At 40.6% G+C, this 21305-nt stretch overlaps 1 protein-coding gene across 1 annotated transcript; it reads right to left on the bottom strand.

Moving 5' to 3' along the window:
- Positions 1–1742: 1742 nt before the first annotated feature.
- LOC131410399 (small ribosomal subunit protein mS31-like) lies at positions 1743–14029 on the bottom strand. The gene is made up of 3 exons (XM_058548574.1): positions 13707–14029; positions 2633–2791; positions 1743–1746 (listed from the first exon to the last, which is right to left on the bottom strand). The coding sequence occupies exons 1-3, from the start codon at positions 14003–14005 to the stop codon at positions 1743–1745; spliced, it is 462 nt and encodes a 153-aa protein (XP_058404557.1). The 5' UTR covers positions 14006–14029.
- Between the last annotated feature and the right edge of the window lie 7276 nt (positions 14030–21305).

Raw genomic sequence — 21305 nt, 5'->3', positions numbered from 1 at the left:
AATACAGTCTTCAAGAAAGCAATAAATATTAATGTTATATGTATAAAAAATAACTACTGTACATACAACAATATTAGATGAATCTCACAAAATTTATTTTGAGCATAAAAAGCCGGTCACGAAAGATGTAGTATATGATTCCACTAATGTGAAATCAAGAAAAGATAAAACTAATAGTGGTGACAGAAGTTAGAATGGTAATTACCTCCACTGTGTTGGAATCTTGACTGAAAAGAGCAAGAAGTGTTCTATACCTTCAGAAGAGTGTTGGTTACATGCCTATATATCTATATACAATTTCATTAAGATATATATATTTTTTTCAGGTGTACATCATTGTATTTCAAATTCTGTGTAGACTACATCAATACCCAAAAGTCACCATCCAAAGACTAATTACCATCCATCACCATACACATGTGCCCTGTCACCCTTTCGTCCTTCTCCCTCCCACCTTCCTGTCTGGTGACCACCAACCTAATCTATGTATCTATGTGTTTGTTTCTTGTTGTTGTTGTTGTTATCTTCTACTTATGAATGAGATCATACAGTATTGGACTTTCTGCCTCTGACATTTCACTTAGCGTAATACCCTCAAGGTTCATCCATGTTGTTGCAAATGGCAAGATTTCATCTTTTTTACAGCTGAATAGTATTCTATCGTGTCTATATACCACATCTTTTTTATCCATTCATCCCTTGATGGACACTTAGGTTGTTTCCAAGTGTTGGCTATTGTGAATAATGCTGCAATGAACATGGGGGTGCATATATCTTTACACATTTGTGTTTTCATGTTCTTTGGATAAATAGCCAGCAGTGGAATAGCTGGATCATATGGTAGTTCTAGTCTTAATTTTTGAGGAATCTCCATAGTGTTTTCCATCATCAAGATATATACTTAAGATTAGTGCAATTTATAGTATTTGTATTCTCAATAAAAGTATAATTATATACACATGTGTATATATGCACACATATATAGACATACGTATATATTACATTTTTACTGATATAACAAATATTGTAAATTACACTAATGTCTACATACCCGCACATGTATGCAAACATCTTAAACAATGACTTTAAACTGGAATTTCATAGTAAACATCATTATATGTTTGATATTAATTTATTTAATCCACAGAACCTAAAGCAGTCTGCCTCCTCTATAGTTTAGCATCTCAACCTAGAGAACACACGTTAGTTGAAGAATTCCCATACTTCTCCCCTATGATAGACTACAAAAAATGGCCACAGTTCATTGCAATTCCTGCCATCAAGATATGGAGCCTGTTTTCTACTCCTTGAATCTGGAATGGGTTTGTAATTGACTTTGTGCAATAGAAGCAGGTAGAAGCCTCATTATACTAGTTTTGAGCCTGGGCCTTTAGGGGCCCTGCATTCTTTTGCTTGCTGCTTGTGGGATCTTTGCCCTGCCACCATGTGAACAAGCCTGAGCTAGCCTGCTGGAGAATGAGACACCACATGGAGCCATCCAGCCACGCCATTTTAGACCAGCCAATCCTCAGAGGCCCAGTAGCTGCCCACAGATGCATGAGTTAGCCTGGCAGAGATTAGTTAAGCCTGTTCCTGATTAGCAGAACCACTTAGTTAAGCTTGACCCAAATTCACAAACCACATTATGATAAGCTAAGTAAATGGTTGCTGTTATAAGTCACTAAGTTTTTGGGTGGTTCGTAACACAGCAAAAGCTAATTGATATCAATCCATTATAATTTTTACCTGAAAGAGTAAGTAAACTTTTAGGAGAATACTGCCATCTCTGTGCCAATATTAAACTTATAACTCCATAGCCTGTTTCTGGAGAAATATGGGCATTTGTTAGATAAATACCCTTACCTGAATGGGATTCCTATAGAAAGACTGTCTTCCAGAAGATGGGAAGGACATTGCAATAATGCGTTCTGGAAGTCAAAATAGTCACTATTACAAATGTCATAATAGATGTGAAACAATAAATGAGAACTTAATTTACATATAACCAAACTCATTTTTCATAGAAAGGAACTTTCAGGATTGGGAATGATAGAAAAAAAAGCCAACTAACCCTCAGGATACTCAACATAACATATTAAAATATCCAATATAGTGACCATTAAACTCACATAGTTCCCAAGACTTAACTGTTAGCCCAGGGACAGTCTTCCTCAGCAAAGAGAGGAGGACTGGCAGATGTCAGCTCAGGGCGAATCTTCCTCACACACACACACACACACACACACACACACACACACACAACCCAGCAAATTATTGGGTGATGAGTTGATACTCATCAAGTAATGAGAAAAATTAATCTTCTCAGAGAAGCTGTCTTATTCTGTTATTTATTTATTTATTTATTTTTAATAACACTACTAAATTTATCATTTCTTTTTCAGGGACAAAAAACTGTAATTTCTTAAAAAAAAGTTTCACTATTCAATTAGACTTTTCAAAACTGCAATTTCACTTAAGACATGAGTTTTAAAAAAATCAGATGGCTAATATTCCATTTATGAGGCATATTTTATATATAATGAATATATTATGTATATTACTCACTAGTCACATAAAAAACAACCTATTTTGAGATACCAGCCTTACTGGAATAACTATTTGACTCACTAACCTAATTTTAGTTCTTTCTCCATCTTTCTGTGCCCTTGAGTCTTCCCAGTGCTGCTGGAGCTGCCTGAGCAGCTCCGACTTGGTTGTCTGCTTGTCAAAAGGGAGAGAATCTGCAACAGCAGATGCAGCGGCCACCAACTCAGGACTCAGGGACTCGCTTCTGAAAAAGCCAAGGAAAAACAAATGAGAATGAAAAAAGAGGTATTACTTATTATGTTATAAGTTTAGCAGGAAGTAAAATGATTTTTTTTGGAGGAAACTTTTATCATTCAAAAAAGTATCATGCAATGCAATTTCTTTTATCATTCAAAAAAGTATCATGCAATGCAATTTCTGAAAAAATTAAGAATTCTTAAATATTAGCTATCGGTTTTATATAAACTTTGAAATGTTAAAGGTCAAAGTTAATGGAAACTTGCTGAAGCACAATACTAACTCAGAACAATATATTAAGGTGGAGAGGTGAGGGACCAGCCTTAAAAATTATAAATTGGTAGATTTATTTATTAGATGCCATTTTATTTCAAAAGCAATATATATTGCAAGCAAATATAAAAGTAACTAAACCTGTTCATAGAAGCTTTCTTCATAATAGCCTAAAACTGGAAACAACCCAAAGGTCTACAATCAGGAGAACAGATAGACAAATTGCGCTATATGCACACAATGGAATAGTACTCAGCTCACACCAGGACGTGAATGAAACTGAATGAAACAAGTTGTTTCAAAAGAGTATATACTGTATGATTCCATTTATATCAAATTCTAGAAAAGCAAAATTAACTTAAGGTGTAAAAAATCAGAATAGTGGTTGCCTCAGGACAGAAGGCTACTGACGGGGAGGATGAAAATGGGAAATGCTCTGCGTCTTGAGAAGTATGGGGTTACATGGGCATACCCATTTCTCAAAATCCTACAGCTAAGATTTGTATACTTCAAAGTATGTAAATTTTACCTAACCAAAAAAAAAGAACCATAAATCATCATCTTCATCAAGTAGGAGGTGGAAAGTGGGTAAAGGCATAAATGTTAAAGAATAGCAAAATGTTGCTAATTATTGAAGCTGGGTGACAGGTATTCATTATATGACTTTGTTTACTTTGCTTATGTTTTAAATTTTCCATAAGAACAAGCTAAAAAAAGAAACCCAAAAGCCCACTCTTCAGTAAATTAGGATAAGTTAATAGAAAAATATGCCAGACATAAAAAGAAATTACTTACATTTTTTAATTCACTGAGAATTGCCATCTCAATGAGTAGGATCCAAATTAATGTTTTACTATACCTGCCTTTTTATATTATGATCTGTTGTCTAATATGCAAGTCAAAGTTCCCAAATCCCTGAAGTTGTCGGAGAAAGATTTTAAGGACTTTACTTACTAAGATATGGGAGATCTACAATCTGATTGGAATAGAAGAAAAATAGGAGAATGAAAAGAGTAAATATAACAATTAGTTAAAAAGAAATGTGCTACTTTCAAAACTATTACCTGTGACTAAGGCTTAAACCTTATCCCAACTACTTGTGAAGTTAACCTTCAAATTTTAATATATATATTTCATCAGAGTATGCAAAGAATATAGATGAGCATTCATTTTCTAGAACCATGCATTTTATGACAATGGTGCTCTTTATAGTCATAGCTTCTGGTTTTATAATTTGCAATGTTCTAATTAATAAAAATTGTGGAGGAGCCTCTGTCATCGAGACAATTTTTACATACGGGGATCTTTCTACATTGATTTTAACAAGCTGATGAGAACTTGTTAAAATATCTTTCAACAATCTATTCTACCCTATCATCAGACTATTTCATGAATACATACTTTTTCACTTTATACCCTTCTGTACTTTCTGAATTTCTTTAAAATGAACTGTATGACCTATACAGTTTCAGAAAGGGAATCCTGATGAGCGGAAAGATATTATTGGGTGGACACGCAAAATGGCATAACTTTCGGCAGGCAAATCGGTGACATCTATCAAAAGCCCAAAAAATATGCAAATCCTTTGACCTAGGAATTCTACTTTGAGGCATATTTGTCTAAAGAAAATAAACAGCTACGTGGAATTGGAGGGACACAGCACACTCCAAACTCAAGGCCTAAGCAGTTCCATCCCCTAGGCCTGAAAGGTATCAGCACGTCTTTATCCCTAACCTTTTCAGGTCTTTGCTCAAATGTTACATTATCAGAATTCTTCCCTGCTCACTTTTTAAAAAACAGCACCTCTCCAGCCCCATCACTCTTATTTTTTCCTTCATGTTTCGTCATCTGACATACTGTGTATGTGTGTGTGTGTGAGTGCGAGTGTGTGTGTGTGTGTAAATACATCCCCTCTCCCGCCACCACCACCACCCCTCCACCATAATGTAGGGTGTAGAGACTTTGTTTTGTTCAATGATCTATTTCCATCACTTTGGACAGTGCCTGACACATAGTGGCAACTGCAAGTTGCTGAATGAATGAATGAATGTTAATCACAGCATCACTTTATACTAATGAAAAACTAGAAATAATCTAAATTTCAAGTAGGAGATTAATTAACTGAGTAATAGCTGAAGCTTTCTTACTGGATGATCAAAGCAGGTAGTTACTTGGTTAAGAAAAAGGTCAACTCAGAGCTAGAAGTTTTGGTTACTGCTGCACTCACCAGGGGTCTTGTTCAGTTCCATGACACGTTCAGGCTCACAAAACTACCAGACACACCTGGCCCATCTACTCAGAAAGACAAAGGACAGAACCATAGCAGGCTGGCAGGGCAGCCTCAGTGTCCCTCTTGGCAGGAGTCCTTATAGCACTTATGTTGGTGACACTTCACTCAGCCATCCAAGAGCTGTCACAGAGGTGTGGGAGCTTCCTGGCTTAGTGTCCCACAGGAACCGATACCTCCTGTCACAAGGCCACAGGCAGAGTTTCCGGGGTCCCTACAAGGGACATGCAGTACGAGAGTAACTGCACTGAAGGAAGCCCAAAGTATGGTGTCCCCATAGGCTACCTTATAGTTCTCCTAATCCAGATGCAATCAATCAATCAGGGGTCAATTTTAGCATGATAATGTTGCCCACCATACAGTTGACACCTGAGACACGGAAGTCAAGTGGCAGCGTAGGGACTCTGAACTCACCTCCTTCCACAGACACAGCCGATTTACAACTACTCTTGGTAAAATTACGCCTGAGACGGAACTGAAAACTGGATAAGAGGAACCCTTGCAACAAACAACAATCCTAATTGAGGTGGAAGAGGCAGAAACTCCCTTCTGGAGAGAAAAAACACCACCTTCACAAGCCGCAGCGCTTCACAGCCACCCAGGAGCAACCCAAAGGTACCCAGCCTTTCCTGGAGGAGTGGGGCCCTGAGCCGGGGAGTGCTCCCACTATAGGCATTTTTCGGACCCAGCACAACTGAGACAAGTGGCATAATATCTGACTTTGCTTGTTACTAACACCACTGGGGAGTACCCCCAGAAATGCTGGTTCACAAAGAAATTAAAGCCCGCTCTTAAAAGGCCCACACACAAATTTACCTGTTTCGGAAAGCAACCTAAAATCAACAGAAAGGTGCACAGTCCTTTGGTGAAAAGAGACTCACCTCATAGGCTCTGAGTGCATCTTGGTGAGAGGTGAGACCTCTCCAGGGACTGGGACATTGGCGGTGGCCACTGTTGTGACCTGGTGTGGGTGTGCTGACACAGACGCTGGCAGGTGCCACTGGAGTTCTCCCTGTGGCCTGCTAGCCCAGGGTCTGCCCCACCCACTAGAGCACTGATTTAATCCAGCTCAGCCAGGGCAGGCAGCCCACCCTAGGGACTAGCCCCACCCAATAAGCCCTGGGGCAACATGGGGCCCTGCATAGATTGGTGACTGGATTCTCCGAAGCCTGGCAAGTGGGTCCACCTCTGTGGGGCAGGGCATGCACAAGGAGTGGGTGGAGAGCGTGGGGCGTTAGTGGAGTATGTGGGGCTCCTGCCTTAGAGAGACTAGATCCACTTCAAGAGGTCAGGGCCCACACACGGGGCAGGACTGTGTTGACTGTGTGTGTGGACCTGTGGGTGGCGGGGCTTGTCAGCTGCAGAAGACTTGTGCTTCTCAAAGAGTCACACAGGGGATTGGCCCCACCTTCCAAAGCCTGAAACAACTGGGTGCTCCTGTGCCTAAGGCCAGCCCCACCCAGCTTCAATCCTCAGAGAGCTGACAAGAGCCTTATAGGCCAGAGGCTTATAGCAATTGTAAGCCCCTGAGCCTAACAACCAGCCACGCTGGGGGCCTACTCACTTAACAGAAAAACTGCAACAGGAATGTGCTATTACACCTTGTAGCCAACCATGCTGGGGCTCCCCACACCCGATAAAGAGACTGAAGGGCCCACAACAACTACACGCAGCTGAGCATTACAACCAGCCAGCGAGGGGGACAGCTCAGCCTCCCTGGGCACCTATGGGAAGAGCAACCCCACCACAATAGAAGGACACACGTAGCCCACACAGGGATCACTCCTGGCACATCTGGAACTGGTGATGAGAGGGAAGCACACTGCCAGGCCTCATAAGGCATCACTTCTATAAGGTCACCTCTCCAAGATCAGGAGACGTAGCCGACAAACCTAATACATAGATACAAGCACATAGAAAGAGGCAAAATGAGGAAGCAAAGGAATAGGTTCCAAGCAAGGGAAGAGGACAAAACCACAGAAAAGGAACTAAATGAAACAGAAATGAGTAACCTACCCACAGAGAGGTCAAAGGGTGTTAAGGATGCTCACTGATTTTGGGAGAAGAATGGCTGAACTCAGTGAGAACATCAACAAAGAAATGAAAGACATAAAAAAGAACCAATCAGAAAAGAAGAAAACAATACTGGAAAATGAAAAATTCACGAGAGGGATTCAAAAGCAGAGTAGAGACACAGAAGAATGGATCAGCGAGCTGGACGAAAGACTAGAAGAAATCACCCAAGCTGAACAGGTAAAAGAAAAAAGAATTAAAAAGAGTGAGGACAGTCTAAGGGACCTCTGGGACAATATCAAGCACACTAACGTCTGTGTTATAGGTGTCCCAGAAGGAGAAGAGCGAGACAAAGGGGCAGAGAATCTATTTCAAGAAATAATAGCTAAAAACTTCTCTAACCTAAGAAACAAAACAGACATCCAGGTATAGGAAGCACAGAGAGCCCCAAACAAGATAAACCCACACCAAGACACATCATAATTAAAATGTCCAGAATTAAAGACAAAGAGAGAATGCTAAAAGTCGCAAGAGAAAGACAAGTTACATACAAAGGAAATCCCATAAGGCTATCAGCTGACTTCTCAGCGGAAACCTTACAGGCTAGAAGAGAGTGGCACAATACATTTAAAGTGCTAAATGTAAAAAACCTATAGCCAAGAATACTCTACCTGGCAAGGTTATCGTTCAAAATAGAAGGAGAGATAAAAAGCTTCCCAGACAAGCAAAAATTAAAGGAGTTTGTCACCCAGAAACCAGTACTACAAGAAATGCTAAAGGGACTTATTTAAGGGGGAAAGATAAAACCACAAATAGGCAAAATTGTCTATTCCCATGATAAGAGGGTAATGGATACAAACGCACAAAAAAGAGGTTGGATATGATATCAAAAACATAAAATGTGGGAAGAGGGGAGTTTTAGAGTAGAGCTTTCAGATAGAGGTCAAACTAAAGAGACCATTAACTTAATATAGATCGCTATATACATAGGTTACTGTATATGAACCTCACGGTAATCACAAACCAGAAATCTATAATAAATACACAAAAAACTAAGAGAAATGAACCCAAACATAATACTAAAGAAAGCCATCAAACCACAAGGGAAGAGAGCAAGTGAAGAAGAAAGGACCAGAGAAAAACTACTAGAACACCAAGAAAAAAAAGTTAAAAAATGGAAGTAAGTCCATACTTATCAATAGCTACTTTAATAATTTTATTTATTTATTTATTTATTTCCCCAAAGCCCCAGTAGGTAGTTGTATGTCATAGCTGCACATCCTTCTAGTTGCTGTATGTGGGACGCGGCCTCAGCATGGCCAGAGAAGCAGTGTGTCGGTGCGCGCCCGGGATCCGAACCCGGGCCGCCAGCAGTGGAGCGCGCGCACTTAACCACTAAGCCACGGGGCCGGCCCTCAATAGCTACTTTAAATGTCAATGGACTAAATGCTCCAATTAAAAGGCACAGGGTGGCTAATTGGATAAAAAAACAAGACCCATACATATGCTGCATACAAGAGACACACTTCAGACCTAAAGACACTCACAAACTGAAAGTGAAGGGATGGAAAAAGATACTCCACGCAAATGGCAATGAAAAGAAAGCGGGGGTAGTAATACTCATATCAGACGAAATAGACTTTAAAACAAAAACTGTAACGAGACAAAGAAGAGCACGACATAATGATCAAAACAATCCAACAAGAGGATATGACACTTGTAAATATCTATGCACCTAATGTAGGAGCACCTAAATATATAAAGCAATTATTAACAGCCATAAAAGGAGAAATACACAGTAACACAATAATAGTAGGGGACTTATACACTCCATTTACACCAATGGATAGATCATCCAAACAGAAGATCAATAAGGAAACACTGGCCTTAAATGACACTCTAGAACAGATGGACCTAGTAGATATATACAGAACATTCCATCCAAAAACGAAAGAATACACATTCTTTTCAAATGCACATGGAACATTCTCCAGGATCCATCACATATTACACCACAAAACAAGTCTCCATAAATTTAAGAACATTGAAACAAGGCCAAGCATCTTTTCTGACCACAACGGGTATGAAACTAGAAATCAACTATAGGAAGAAAATCAGAAAAGCCACAAATATGTAGAGATTAAACAAAATGCTACTGAAAACGATTGGGTGAATGAACAAATCAAAGGAGAAATCGAAAAATACCTGGAGACAAATGAAAATGAGAATACGACATGCCAGAATTTATGGGATACGGCAAATGCAATTCTAAGAGGGACATTTACAGCAATGCAAATAAAAATCTCAAATAAAAAATCTAACAATGCACCTAAAGGAACTGGAAAAAGAAGAACAAAGCCCCAAAGCAGTAGAAGAAGGGAAATAATAAAAATCAGAGCATAAACAAATGAAATAGAGACTAAAAAAGCAACAGAAAAAATTAATAAAACCAAATAGTCTCAGCCAACAGCCAGCATCAACCACTGAAATGTACAAGAGCAAGCCTTCAATGATTCCAGAGACCAGCCTTGAACCTGCCCCTGCTAACTAAGAGTGGAGCAGACACAGCCATCGCTGCCACACTCCGCCCAAACTGCAGACAGATGCTGGCACTGTTAAGCCACTAAGCTTTGGGATGGGGGGTTTGTTACGCAGCAATAGGGAACTGGAACAGATTTTGGTGCTTGGAAGTTGGGTAGTGCTGTAATGAAAAAACAAAAATGTATGGGAGAGGTTTGGGTATTGGGCTGTGGGTGGAAACTGGAAAGATCTTGAGGAAGTGTCAGCGAAAGCTTAGGGCCTCAAAGAGGCTGTGAGACTCGAACAGCCCTCAAAGCTGTGAGTGAGGGCTTTAGGGAACTCAATGATACAGCCAGCTGGAGGAAATGGGATCGTTGTCTAGCAACACTGTTGCTTGTAGTGATGTGGAAAACGGGAAACAGACTCAATGAATTGGATGATCTGCTAAGGAGACTTCCAGACGGTGTGTTGAAGGTGCCTCCTGACTTCTTAGTTGCTGATGATAAAATGTGACAGGTGAGAGATAAGAAAAAACGGTTCCATATAAAGGAGCCAGGACTGGCTGGGATCAAAAATAGAATTGTTTCTCATTCTTAGCCCCTCCAGACAGCAAACAATGCTGAAATTTAGAAATGGCTTCTGACTGGAGATTAAATCCAGGGCAGTGTCAGGAAAACACTGTAAAGATGGGCAGGACTGTAAAACCCTTTGTTAAGATCTTGGAAAGATTTAAGGTGGTGCCTCAGAGAGCCTTTCAAACAGACAACAGGATTTCTAAGAAACTTAAGGGTGTGGGCCAACAGCCTCTCACAGGAGCTCAGCGTAGACCAGGACATTGGTTCCCAAACTGTGCCCTAGGGCAGGCTGGAGCACACAGGGAAACACAGGCATATCTGTCACTGACCATGTGAACTACTAACTCAATGGAGTTCACAGTTTTAGCATTAGACTACTGCACTCCTTTCTATGACATCATATCTTTGTGAAAATGGTTTTCCGGCAGTCGCTGTGATAAAAAGCAAGTACTCTTCAAAAATCAATGTGGAACAGGAAATGAGAGGGGCATGCTGTGTCCAGTCTGATTCCAAGGCCGGGTCATAAAAACAATACAAACTCCTCCTGGCTCACTTTCTCTTGGGACACTCACCCTTGGAACCCAGCCACCACGCAGTGAGGAAGCCCAGGTCACGTGTAGGTGTTTCTGCTAACAGTCCCAGCAAGGGTTTCAGCTAATAGCCAGCATCAACTGCCGGACCTAGGAGTGAGCAAACCTTCAGATGATTCCAGCCCCTGGACTTCCAAGTCTTCCAACTGAGGCCCCAGACATCACGGGGCAGAGATCAGCCTTCTCCACCAGGCTCTGTTCAAACTGCTGACCCACAGAGCCCATGAGCACAAAAAACGGTGGTTTTCTCCCTCCCTGCAGCCCTCTTCTCTCTCCTCCTGTCTTCTCCCTCACCCTCCCCTTTCTCCTGTTACCTCTCCTCCTTTGCCCCCTCCTCTCTCCCCTCTGGCCTTGTCCTCTCCCCTTCCTCCCTGCTCCCTCTCCTCACTCCCCCTTTTCCTTACTACTGTTTAGTATTTTGCCTCCTGCACTCCCCTTTTCCTACACCCTCACGTCCCTTCCCCTTCCCTCACCACCACTTTTGTTAGATCTTCATCCCTCTCCCTTCCCTAAAAAAAAAAAAAACATTAAAAAAATGGTTGTTTTATGCTGCTAAATTTTGGGGCAATTGTTATGTAGCCATGGTAACTATATCGATGGGAGATCAATATATATTACAAATAAAGAAACTAAAAGCAGGCCATGCATGGAGCAACGATGACAGCGCATCATGAATCACAGATGATGATTAACCCAAATCTGTGCATCTGGAATCCCTTAAAAGACAAGAAGGGAGGGCAAAAATCATTAAAAGATATATTTTTAAAAACTCAAAACAAATGTACCTCATTTACCAATCTTTTGATGTAGGACCAAAGCCTCTTCTTTGAACGTAGGACCACTGAGAGAAGTTCCAAGATACGTCTTATATATACACCACATCCATAGTACATCCTCCAATATTTCCAATTTTGGTTTCTTTAAAGTAGAAACATGGAGCGAGAACTTAAAAATGCTTACAAAGCAATCTGAGTGCAGAATTCTCCTAGATTTTTATGCTTGTCTCATTCATACCTAATTTGAAAGCAATTTTCAAAATTACCTTTCCTGAATCTCTGCCAAGCATTCAACTCATTTTAACCATTTCTATAATACTTAATTAAATTGTATAATTATAATAAAAACCACGATGGGTCATAAACAGATCTGGGAGCTAAAAAAATCCCATTCTTGACAAGTATTACATACGTATGTGTGTATTACCTAATTCTATATACTTATATAGAATTTTTTTGTTGTTTTATTTTATTTCTAAAAAGGAGGAGGAGGTACCCACTATGGGCACATCACTGAATTAGCTTACCTTCTACCACCAATTATGTTTTCCAGGGGTAGTTGTGATACAATGTCATACAATGTAGAAACTAAGAAGGTCCATAAAAATGTTAAGTCACTCTGGGAAACAGAAATCTACACTATCTGTCTATTCTGCTAAGAGAGGTCAGAGATGGGCATCTTAAGGCTACATACCTTATTACTTGAATCGATGATGTCATCAATTTAAGACACATCATTTATGTATCACTAAAACAAAACACTACCACTTAAACTACAACACAATGCTAAAATATCACCGACTGCACTTAGCATCAGTGAAAGACAATACTCTTTTGGCAAGCACAAGTAAACACTATTTTGAGGAAACCACATAAGCTGAGAGCACTGATAATTACCAGTCAAAGGAAGTCATATAAAATACTTGTAATCAGCGCTGGCCTGGTGGCGTAGCGGTTAAGTTCACATGCTCTGCTTTGGCCGCCTGGAGTTTGCCGGTTGGGATCCTGGGCTCAGACGTACGTACCACTCATCAAGCCATGCTGAGGGGGTGTCCCACGCAGAGCAACTAGAGGGATGTGCAACTATGACATACAACTATCTACTGGGGCTTTGGGGAGAAAAAGGGAAAAAAGGAGGAAGATTGGCAACAGATGTTAGCTCAGGGCCAATCTTCCTCAAAAAACAGAAAAAATAGTTGTAATCAACATGCTAAAATTCTATCCTAGGTGCAGTTTTTTTTGTTTGTTTTTTTGGTGAGGAAGATTAACCCTGAGCTAACATCTGTTGCCAACCCTCCTCTTTTTGCTGAAGAAGACTGCCCTGGGCTAACATCTGTCCCCATCTTCCTCTTAATATGTAGGACGCCTGCCACAGCATGGCTTGATAAGCGGTGCATAGGTCTGTGTTCAGGATCCCAAGCTGGGAACCCCGGGCCACTGAAGCAGAGCACATGAACTTAATTGCTATGCCACCCGGCTGGCTTCCTAGGTAGCATTTTTAAAATGGAAATTTCCAATAAACAAGTCCTTCAGAGACACAAAGCTACTTTCAAATTAGGACGTAAATGATTTGTTAATTTACACCTTAAAGAGGCAATTAATTGGCAATTAATAGCACTGATGAATATGTAAGAGAATGTGTGAAATTCTCAGTTCCATCAATACTCGTTTCCTCTCTAGACTGTATAGAGATGTCCCTTTCTAAGTACAGAACAATAACAGTGTTACTCAAGTAATCATTAGTCTCTGTGTTTACAAACTGATACTCTTCATTAATTCAGTATCTCCCATGGACTTTAATTTTAAAAAGTTTTTCTAAAAGAAAAAGCTTACTGGAGTTTCAAAAATTACTTTCACAGAAGAACATTCAAATTGCAATTCAGTTTACCTCTCCTTTGGGGCACCTCCTGGAGCTCTCTGAGGCCTGCCAACTGTGGCCTCCAAACTTTTCAGTTGTCTTCTGCTGGGCGGCTTTGCTGTTTGTACATTTACTGTGCTTAATTCAACTTTCACGCCCTTAATAATATGTGACAAGTCTTTGTTCCTATTCTCCTTTACACTGTCTTGGCTCTCTGTCTCCTTGGAAATCTCCTGGGTTGGAATAGACTGCTCATCTTTCTTGCCATAAATCACACTGTTAGTGCCAAAATATCTTTGGATATTATTTTTTGTCCTAGAAAGATGCATTGAAGAAAAAAAAATGAAAAATACCATGCAAAATAAGAAAGCAAGGTCTCGGAACACTGTTTCTACGTGTTTTTAAAATTTTTCAATTCAAACCCTTCCCTTTTGCTTTTTATTATTATTGTTGGCAAGCATAACGACAGCAACTTAACATTTATTGAACGTATACTAAGTGCCTAGTCTTGTGCCACATATTTTATGTACATTTTCTCATACCCACATCAACCCCATAAGGTAGGAATTATCTCCATTTTGCAGATAAGGGAAGTGTTCAGCCAATGAACCTAAGATGGGAAGAGGGAAAAGAGATCTTTTTCCCTCCAATCTTTTTCAGCTTGGGCTTCCTCACAGCATAGCATCTTAGAGTATTTGAATTTCTTACATAAAACTTCATGTTTCGACTTCTATGAAATTTTGCAAAGAACCGTCACATACATTAATTTGATCATCATGATAACAATTGAAGTAGGCAGAGCAAGGATTTTTATCCTCAATTTACTAATGGGAAAAATGAGCCTCAGAGAAGTTGAGTGAGTGGCCCAAAATCCTATGGCCAGTAAGTGCCAGCCAACAAGCCTCCTGACGCCTAACCAGGGCTCTTTCCCCGGTTTTCACGCCCTCCTCAAAGGTGTGTTTGTGTTCCGTTGGCATCATTCCAAGATGAATGTTGAAGTTCAACTGACATCAAGGTGCTGGTGTCAGAAAAACCATGCTTCTGAGATTAGTGTGGTAAGACAAATTAAGAAAGGGCAAAGGAAACTTTAAGGATCCATTTACTAGAGAGATTTTAATTAGGATGTATTTCAATTTAGATTGTAGGTGTTGATTGTACTATCTGAAAAGAAGGGCTTCTACTATTATCTTATTGGAAACTCTCCTGGCCCCAGCACAAACCATCAACAGTGGTAGGATAAAAAGTTGGCATGAACCATTTACACCACCAAGTAACTTTTTAAACCAGTTAGTTGTCTCACCTCCCCTTCCATCTGTTCCTTTTCAGGATCATAAATGAGCAACAAATGGAGTGGTTTCAATTTTACTTCCCCTTCTTGTCCTTGGCTAAAATTGTCTTAATAGATGCTGAAATGGCTTCAAGTCAGAGATGGGAGAGGAAAAGTTGTCAAGGAGACTGTTAAAGGGAAGTGATTGATGCTTTGATAAGAGTGTCGTCCAACAAGAAAAGCTAGTACTGGTAAAGCAAACTTATACGTCCCTGTATCGTAGCGTCCAGTAGGACAGTGATGATTATTCAGATTCTTCAATGAAATGATGCTGTGGCAAGAACAAAATGTGTTTCAAAGATTACTTCATCTTTCTAGCTGTCAAACTTGATTTTGATTTTGTGAAATATGAGATAAGCAAAAAAATTCCCATCATGCACTAACGTTAGAGCTGATCTCAAGATAATTTGTTGTTGTTGTTGTTGTTAGGAAGATTCACTCTGAGCTAACATCTCTTGCCAAGCTTCCTCTTTTTTTGCTTGAGGAAGAGTAGCCCTAAGCTAACATCTGTGTCATTGTTCCTCTGTTTTGTATGTGGGATGCTGCCACAGCATGGCTTGACGAGTGGTGTAGATCCACGCCTGGGATATGAACCTGCAAGCTTGGGCTGCCGAAGTGGAGCACACTGGACTTAACCACTATGCCATGGGGCCGGCCCCTCAAAGTAACCTTAAAATCATGCATAGACAAGTCATGAATGCTCAAAGGACCTTGAAGAAAATAGTCTATCTTTTCAAGTCTCAAATATTTATATTGGTGACACTGTTTAGTGTTGTGGTTCACAATGCCCAGCAAATGTCAAGGTCAACAAAAAAAGGCTATCCTACTATATGTTAGAGAGTTACTTCATGGGTCTCCTCACCTCCTTAATACATGGAGACAGGCGGGGACAGGGCCTGGGACTATAAGGAAAGGAAGCTATTTGAAGGGTGCCATGTGACATAGACTGCCCACAAAATACCCATAGTTAGAGGGAAAAAAACTCTGACATATGTTTTAAAAACTATTTGTAATATTTTCCCCAAGAAAGTAAAAGCAAAATGGAGAATAAAGCACTAAAACTCTGTAGCTCAGGTATTATAACACACGCAGCGGAGAGCGCAGGCTTCCAGGATGGGCAGAGCAGGGGACCGGGCTCCGGCCTTTCCTGTGGGACGCTGTCAAGTTTTCTTACCCTCCCTGGGCCTCAGGTGTCTTATCTGGAAAAGCAAATAATTATAGCACCTCCCTTACAGGGTGGCCGTGAGGATTAAGTGGATTAAGATACGTTTACGTGCTTCTAATGGCTCTTAGCTCACAGTGCGCACTGTGTAAGTGTTTGCTACTCTTACAGTAAAAATTGAAAGATAGAATGGTAATATCCTTTGAAAGTTTAAAAATCAAAGAAGCCGTGTGGAAGAATTTTGTTTTTTAATAAACCTTTTATTTTTAAATAATTTTAGGCATACAGAAAAGTTGTAAAAACAGTACAGATATTTCCCTGTATGCCAACCCAGACTATCCAAATGTTAACATTTTAACACATTTGTTTTTATCATTCTCATTCTCTCTCCTATTATTTTTCTCAGAAAACACTTGAGAGTAAATTGCAGACAATGCACTTTACCTCTAAATATTTGGGGTGTATTTCCTAAAAACAAGGACATTCTCTTACATAGGCAGAGTACAATTATAAAATTAGGAAATTAACATTGATACCATACTATAAATCAAGCTACAGATCTTATTCAAATTTCACCAGCTGTCACAGTGATGTCCTTCAGAGCAAAAGAGAAACTTTTTTGCTTCTAGGACCTAACCAGAGATCACATGTTACATTTAATTCCATGCCTCTTTATCCTGCTTTGATTCAGTTCAGTTCCTCAGTCCATCTTTGTCCTTCACGACTGTGAGAGTTTTGAAGAGTTCAGGCCAGTTATTTTGTAGCACACCGTCGTTCTTTTTTTTTTTGGCTGATGTTTCCTAGTTATTAGATAGAAGTCATTCATTTCGGGCAGGAGAACAACAGACGTAAGGTTGTGTCTTTCTCTGTGCTTCATATCAAGAGGCACAGATGTTTATTTGTCCCATTACTGGTGGTATTAAAAATGAACAGCTGGGTGAAGAGGTACATGGGGCGAGGTCTGGAAGGGTCCCAAGCACAAGAGGCCCTGTCCCCATGGAGCTGAGGTGTGCCACCCTCCCGGCACATAGACGTATTCGCCAACTCCGAAGCTCCTGCAGAAAACAGTGTTGGTTGAGGATGTTAAATTATCTAGAAGGCTAGTAAATACCATCCTTGACAAGGATGTCTTCTGATTTCAAATGTAGCACTCCTGGAGAACACCAAGGCCATTTTTTCCAGCGATTACTACTTCTGGGCCTAACAGTGAACTTTCATCAATCAACCCTTATCAGATAGTCCCGGGGCAATATATTGTTGTTGTTGTTAAGAACTTTAATATATTTCCTCACGATAGTGCTGAAGAAAATGAAATGAAAGAATTTTAAGAAATAAGGAGAATACTGTTTCCAGCCTCTTCATGGTGCTGCAGATCTCTGCAATCTATGATTCGAAGGTGGAAATTCAGGTAAAAATAATACTGATATTACATTCAGTTGTGTTATAAAGCAATAGGTACACTTGGCACTGGATGTTGAGAAGAGTTATTCAAATATTCTGAATTATAGGACATCCTTGGATGAGGACAGCCTGAGAGTTTAGGAAGGGTCATATCCTGAGACGTAGATAGGCATTCTTGGTTCTCTGCAGCACGAAGGGCAAACAGGAAAGACCAGTGTTGAGAATGAGACCTGCCCTTGGGTGTCACAGGGATGCAGAAGGGAAAGGGTGGGTGCAGCTGCCAGAATGCAGTATTTGAAGCCTATGCCGACAGCTCTCTGGAGTCCAGTGTGATAGTTATATTTATTGCCATATAACACACACACACAGCCCACTCAAAGTATATATACATTGCTCTGATTCCAAAGCACTGTGAATAAACGATCATGTGAAATTTGTTAGCTAATGAGTCAGAAGTGGGGTTCAATGAATAGTGGTTCACTAAGCTGAGAGAGTTTGTTATGCATAGAATTAATAATTATATAGAAATATTGAAAACAGGCTAAATTATACAAAGTTACAAAATAGCAGCAAAGATATTAAAATAGCAGGTTACCTTAGTGGCACAAGCAATTTCACTTCAGCTTAATGTACTTCCTTCCCATAATATCTAATCTACCCCAGGTTCATTTCTTATGTTATTTGATTACTATGCTAATTCTAAGAAACACTTTAAATCTGAGTAAATAATACATCTTGGAAAGATCTAAATGAATAATACACCTAGAAAGATTCAGGAAAAGTTAGAAATATTCTGCCTATCTGCCATTTGCTGCCAATCAGTTCCTGCTGGTGGACCATAGTAGGGCAAATAGAGAAGCCACTTCTCCCTAGTGGCAGGTGGAATACAAATGACACAGCACAGGTGAGTTTTACCGGTACTGTGGCAACTTGCTATGCATTCATCAAAATGTTTGCGGCTTCTTTTATTCCACGTTCCATCACACTTGCTCTGTCTGCGTATACTTCATATGCAATCAAATTTAATTTATAGTATGAATTGCTTTTTCAGCCACTAGCATCACCCGTATATGTGGCTTCATTTTCCGATAAATGTGTTGCTTGGTTGTTTATTATATACCAGTATCCATTGATACCAATATATTTATTTTTAGCTTTATGATTTTATATTTTAAGGTTGGTAGACATTGTTGAATATCCAGAATTTATGATTTCATATTTCCATTTTAGAGAATCAGTATACTTTATTTTATGTGGAAAATGATCCTTTTCCCTAAAATCAACTCTAAATTAACTTTCAATGCTTCTATGTAAAAGAGTACATAAAACGTTTTCCAACAAAATTGGGAGGTACCATCTATACTTGCAATATGGTAATTAATGATAGTAGCATTGCCATCGTTGGGCACTAAACAATTTATATCTGTTATGTAATTTTCTGAATGACATCAGGATTATCCAGTGCAGGGTAATTGTGTGTCACAGCAGATGGATGACACCATGTAACAAGTTGTCCAGGAACAGTCAATATTTGGAAATCCAACTAGCCAGGCTGGCAGTGGCATTCGCACACTGAGGTTTGCTCTTTGTGAAATAAGCCTCCAGAATAAACCCACGTCTCCAGCAGTTTTAGCTCACCATTTCAATTTACTTTGACTCCTCTAGCAAAAGTATTCACTTATTATGAACATCTTTCCAAAGGCAATGGACTGGCTGAAAGGCACAGAAAGGAGAGAATGGGGCTAGGTGTGGGGCCTTGCTTGTCATGAGGTTTCCTGATTTGCGTGGGGACTGTGTGTGTGGCAGAATGTCAGATGTGCTATTTCCCTTCTTTTCTCATAGGTGGAATAAGAGCTGTTTTGTCTCCACACCTTCCACGATGGGAAATTTTTATCTTTCTCCCTGTATGTACATGTATTTCCAGCTAATCTAGTTTAGGAACCAGGGCTAACTATAGTATCAAACATGTCCTAAAAGAGATGAATTACATATATGTGTTTATATAAAATAAATATAGATGTATGGTGTTAGTATAAATATGTAACACTTACTACGTGAAAATAAAGTTTAGTCCCCCTTGGAATACTAAAACGAGTAAGACTTCATGCTTGCCTCCAGGGGCTGGTGATCTGGTCGGGGCCACAGATGGGCTAATAAGTGAAATAACAAGATCCTCAAAGCAGTAGGTGCAAAGTGGCGCACTCTGAGGAGCCTCCGAGATCCCAGTAGCCTTTTGACAAGGTGTGCAGTGCCCAAAGCCAAAGGGCAGGGGCTGGGGCAGGGGCATCAACAGACCTGCAGCAGCACATACGGGAGATGGGGAGATGCGGCGGAGTGGGAAGTGGTTTTGTGCCCGTCAAATGAGACTGTCTAGATGCTTGCCTCTTCCCTCTCTATGTAAAATGAGTCATTCTCAGTACATTTGTATGCAAAATTGCTTTGGATTTTAAGTTTATCAGAGACCAGGATCATGTCACTCTAACGTGCATTGCACAGCATATGAGAGGACTATGTTGAAACAGTGCTTAGCAAATGATTTCTGGAGATGACAGAGAGGCTTCCAGGCAGACCCGTCCTCAGGCCGAATTCTGAAGCATCTGCAAGTTCCCTGGTCCCCACACCCCCACCTCCTCGCCTTTTCCTCCTCATTCTCTCCCTCACTGCCTTCTGGCTTCTCAGAGCCTCCCTGCGGTGGGCCTCACCCGGGCCTGACACCCTGGCGAAGCCTCCTCCCCAAATTAGGCTTCTCCTCCCTCTTCTGCCTGTCGAACTCCCTCTCTCTCGCCCGTCCTGGTGGACGGCTCTGTAATCAAACTAACTTACACTAATGTATGAAGGCCAAATTGCTGGCTTATTATACTAGCCATGGCAAGAAAATTTTTTAAAAGAAGAGCTTTTAACTTCCAATAAGCAAAGACTGTAGCTTCAGCTGAGATTGTTTCTTTTTGCTTTCCTGGCCCTCTCAAATTACGCCCTTGGGAAACTGCTTCTCGGCCTAGGAGTTAACTTACTCTGACCCTTGGACACATTTGTAATGTTCAAGTGCCCTCTGGGGGCAAAGATAATCTCACGTTACATAAAACATTTATACCGTGTGTGTGTGGGGGGTGAATCTGTGTTGTGGTGTGTGTGTGTGCATGCACGCGCCCCCACCAAAAGACTACAAATGGTTGGAACCTGTGCTGCGGGGTCCCATCCTTCCTCTCCCCCCACTTCTAGACCCCCAGTCCAAGCCACCGTTGTCCTGGGCCTTGACTATTTCAGTAGTCACCTAACTGGCCCCCTTCCCATCATTTTCACTCTGCTACAATTTCTTCTCTCCCCAGCCATCAAAGTGATCATTAGTAACTTAATTCAGACCATCTTCTTCACTTGTTTAAACTCCTGAACTGGCTCCTCATTGCACTTAATTTTTTTTCCCCAGAGGGTAAGATTTTACTTTAATGTTACATCAATCTCACAAATAAACCCAGCACCGCCAGAAACACTGAGCAGAAAAAGTGCCAATGCAGAGGCCTGGCACAGAAGGAGGGAGGAATCCAGCTCATCTCCCCCACGACCCTAGCCTGGAGAGGTATTTCTATTACACAAGAGTGAGGACAGCTGACATAGAAGCAATCCGGTCTATAGACACTTCGAGCTAAGAAATAGAAAATCTTACCAGGTGGGGTTCCGGCAGGGCCAGGAAACAGGCCCAAATGCCTTAAAGAGCACAGCCCTTGGCTACTGCTCTGCCCTC

This window comes from Diceros bicornis, chromosome 9 (genome assembly GCF_020826845.1).
Source record: "Diceros bicornis minor isolate mBicDic1 chromosome 9, mDicBic1.mat.cur, whole genome shotgun sequence".
NCBI classification, from domain to species: Eukaryota; Metazoa; Chordata; class Mammalia; order Perissodactyla; family Rhinocerotidae; genus Diceros; species Diceros bicornis.
Note: the sequence above shows the minus strand (reverse complement) of the source record. Positions and strands in the feature narration are given on the sequence as shown.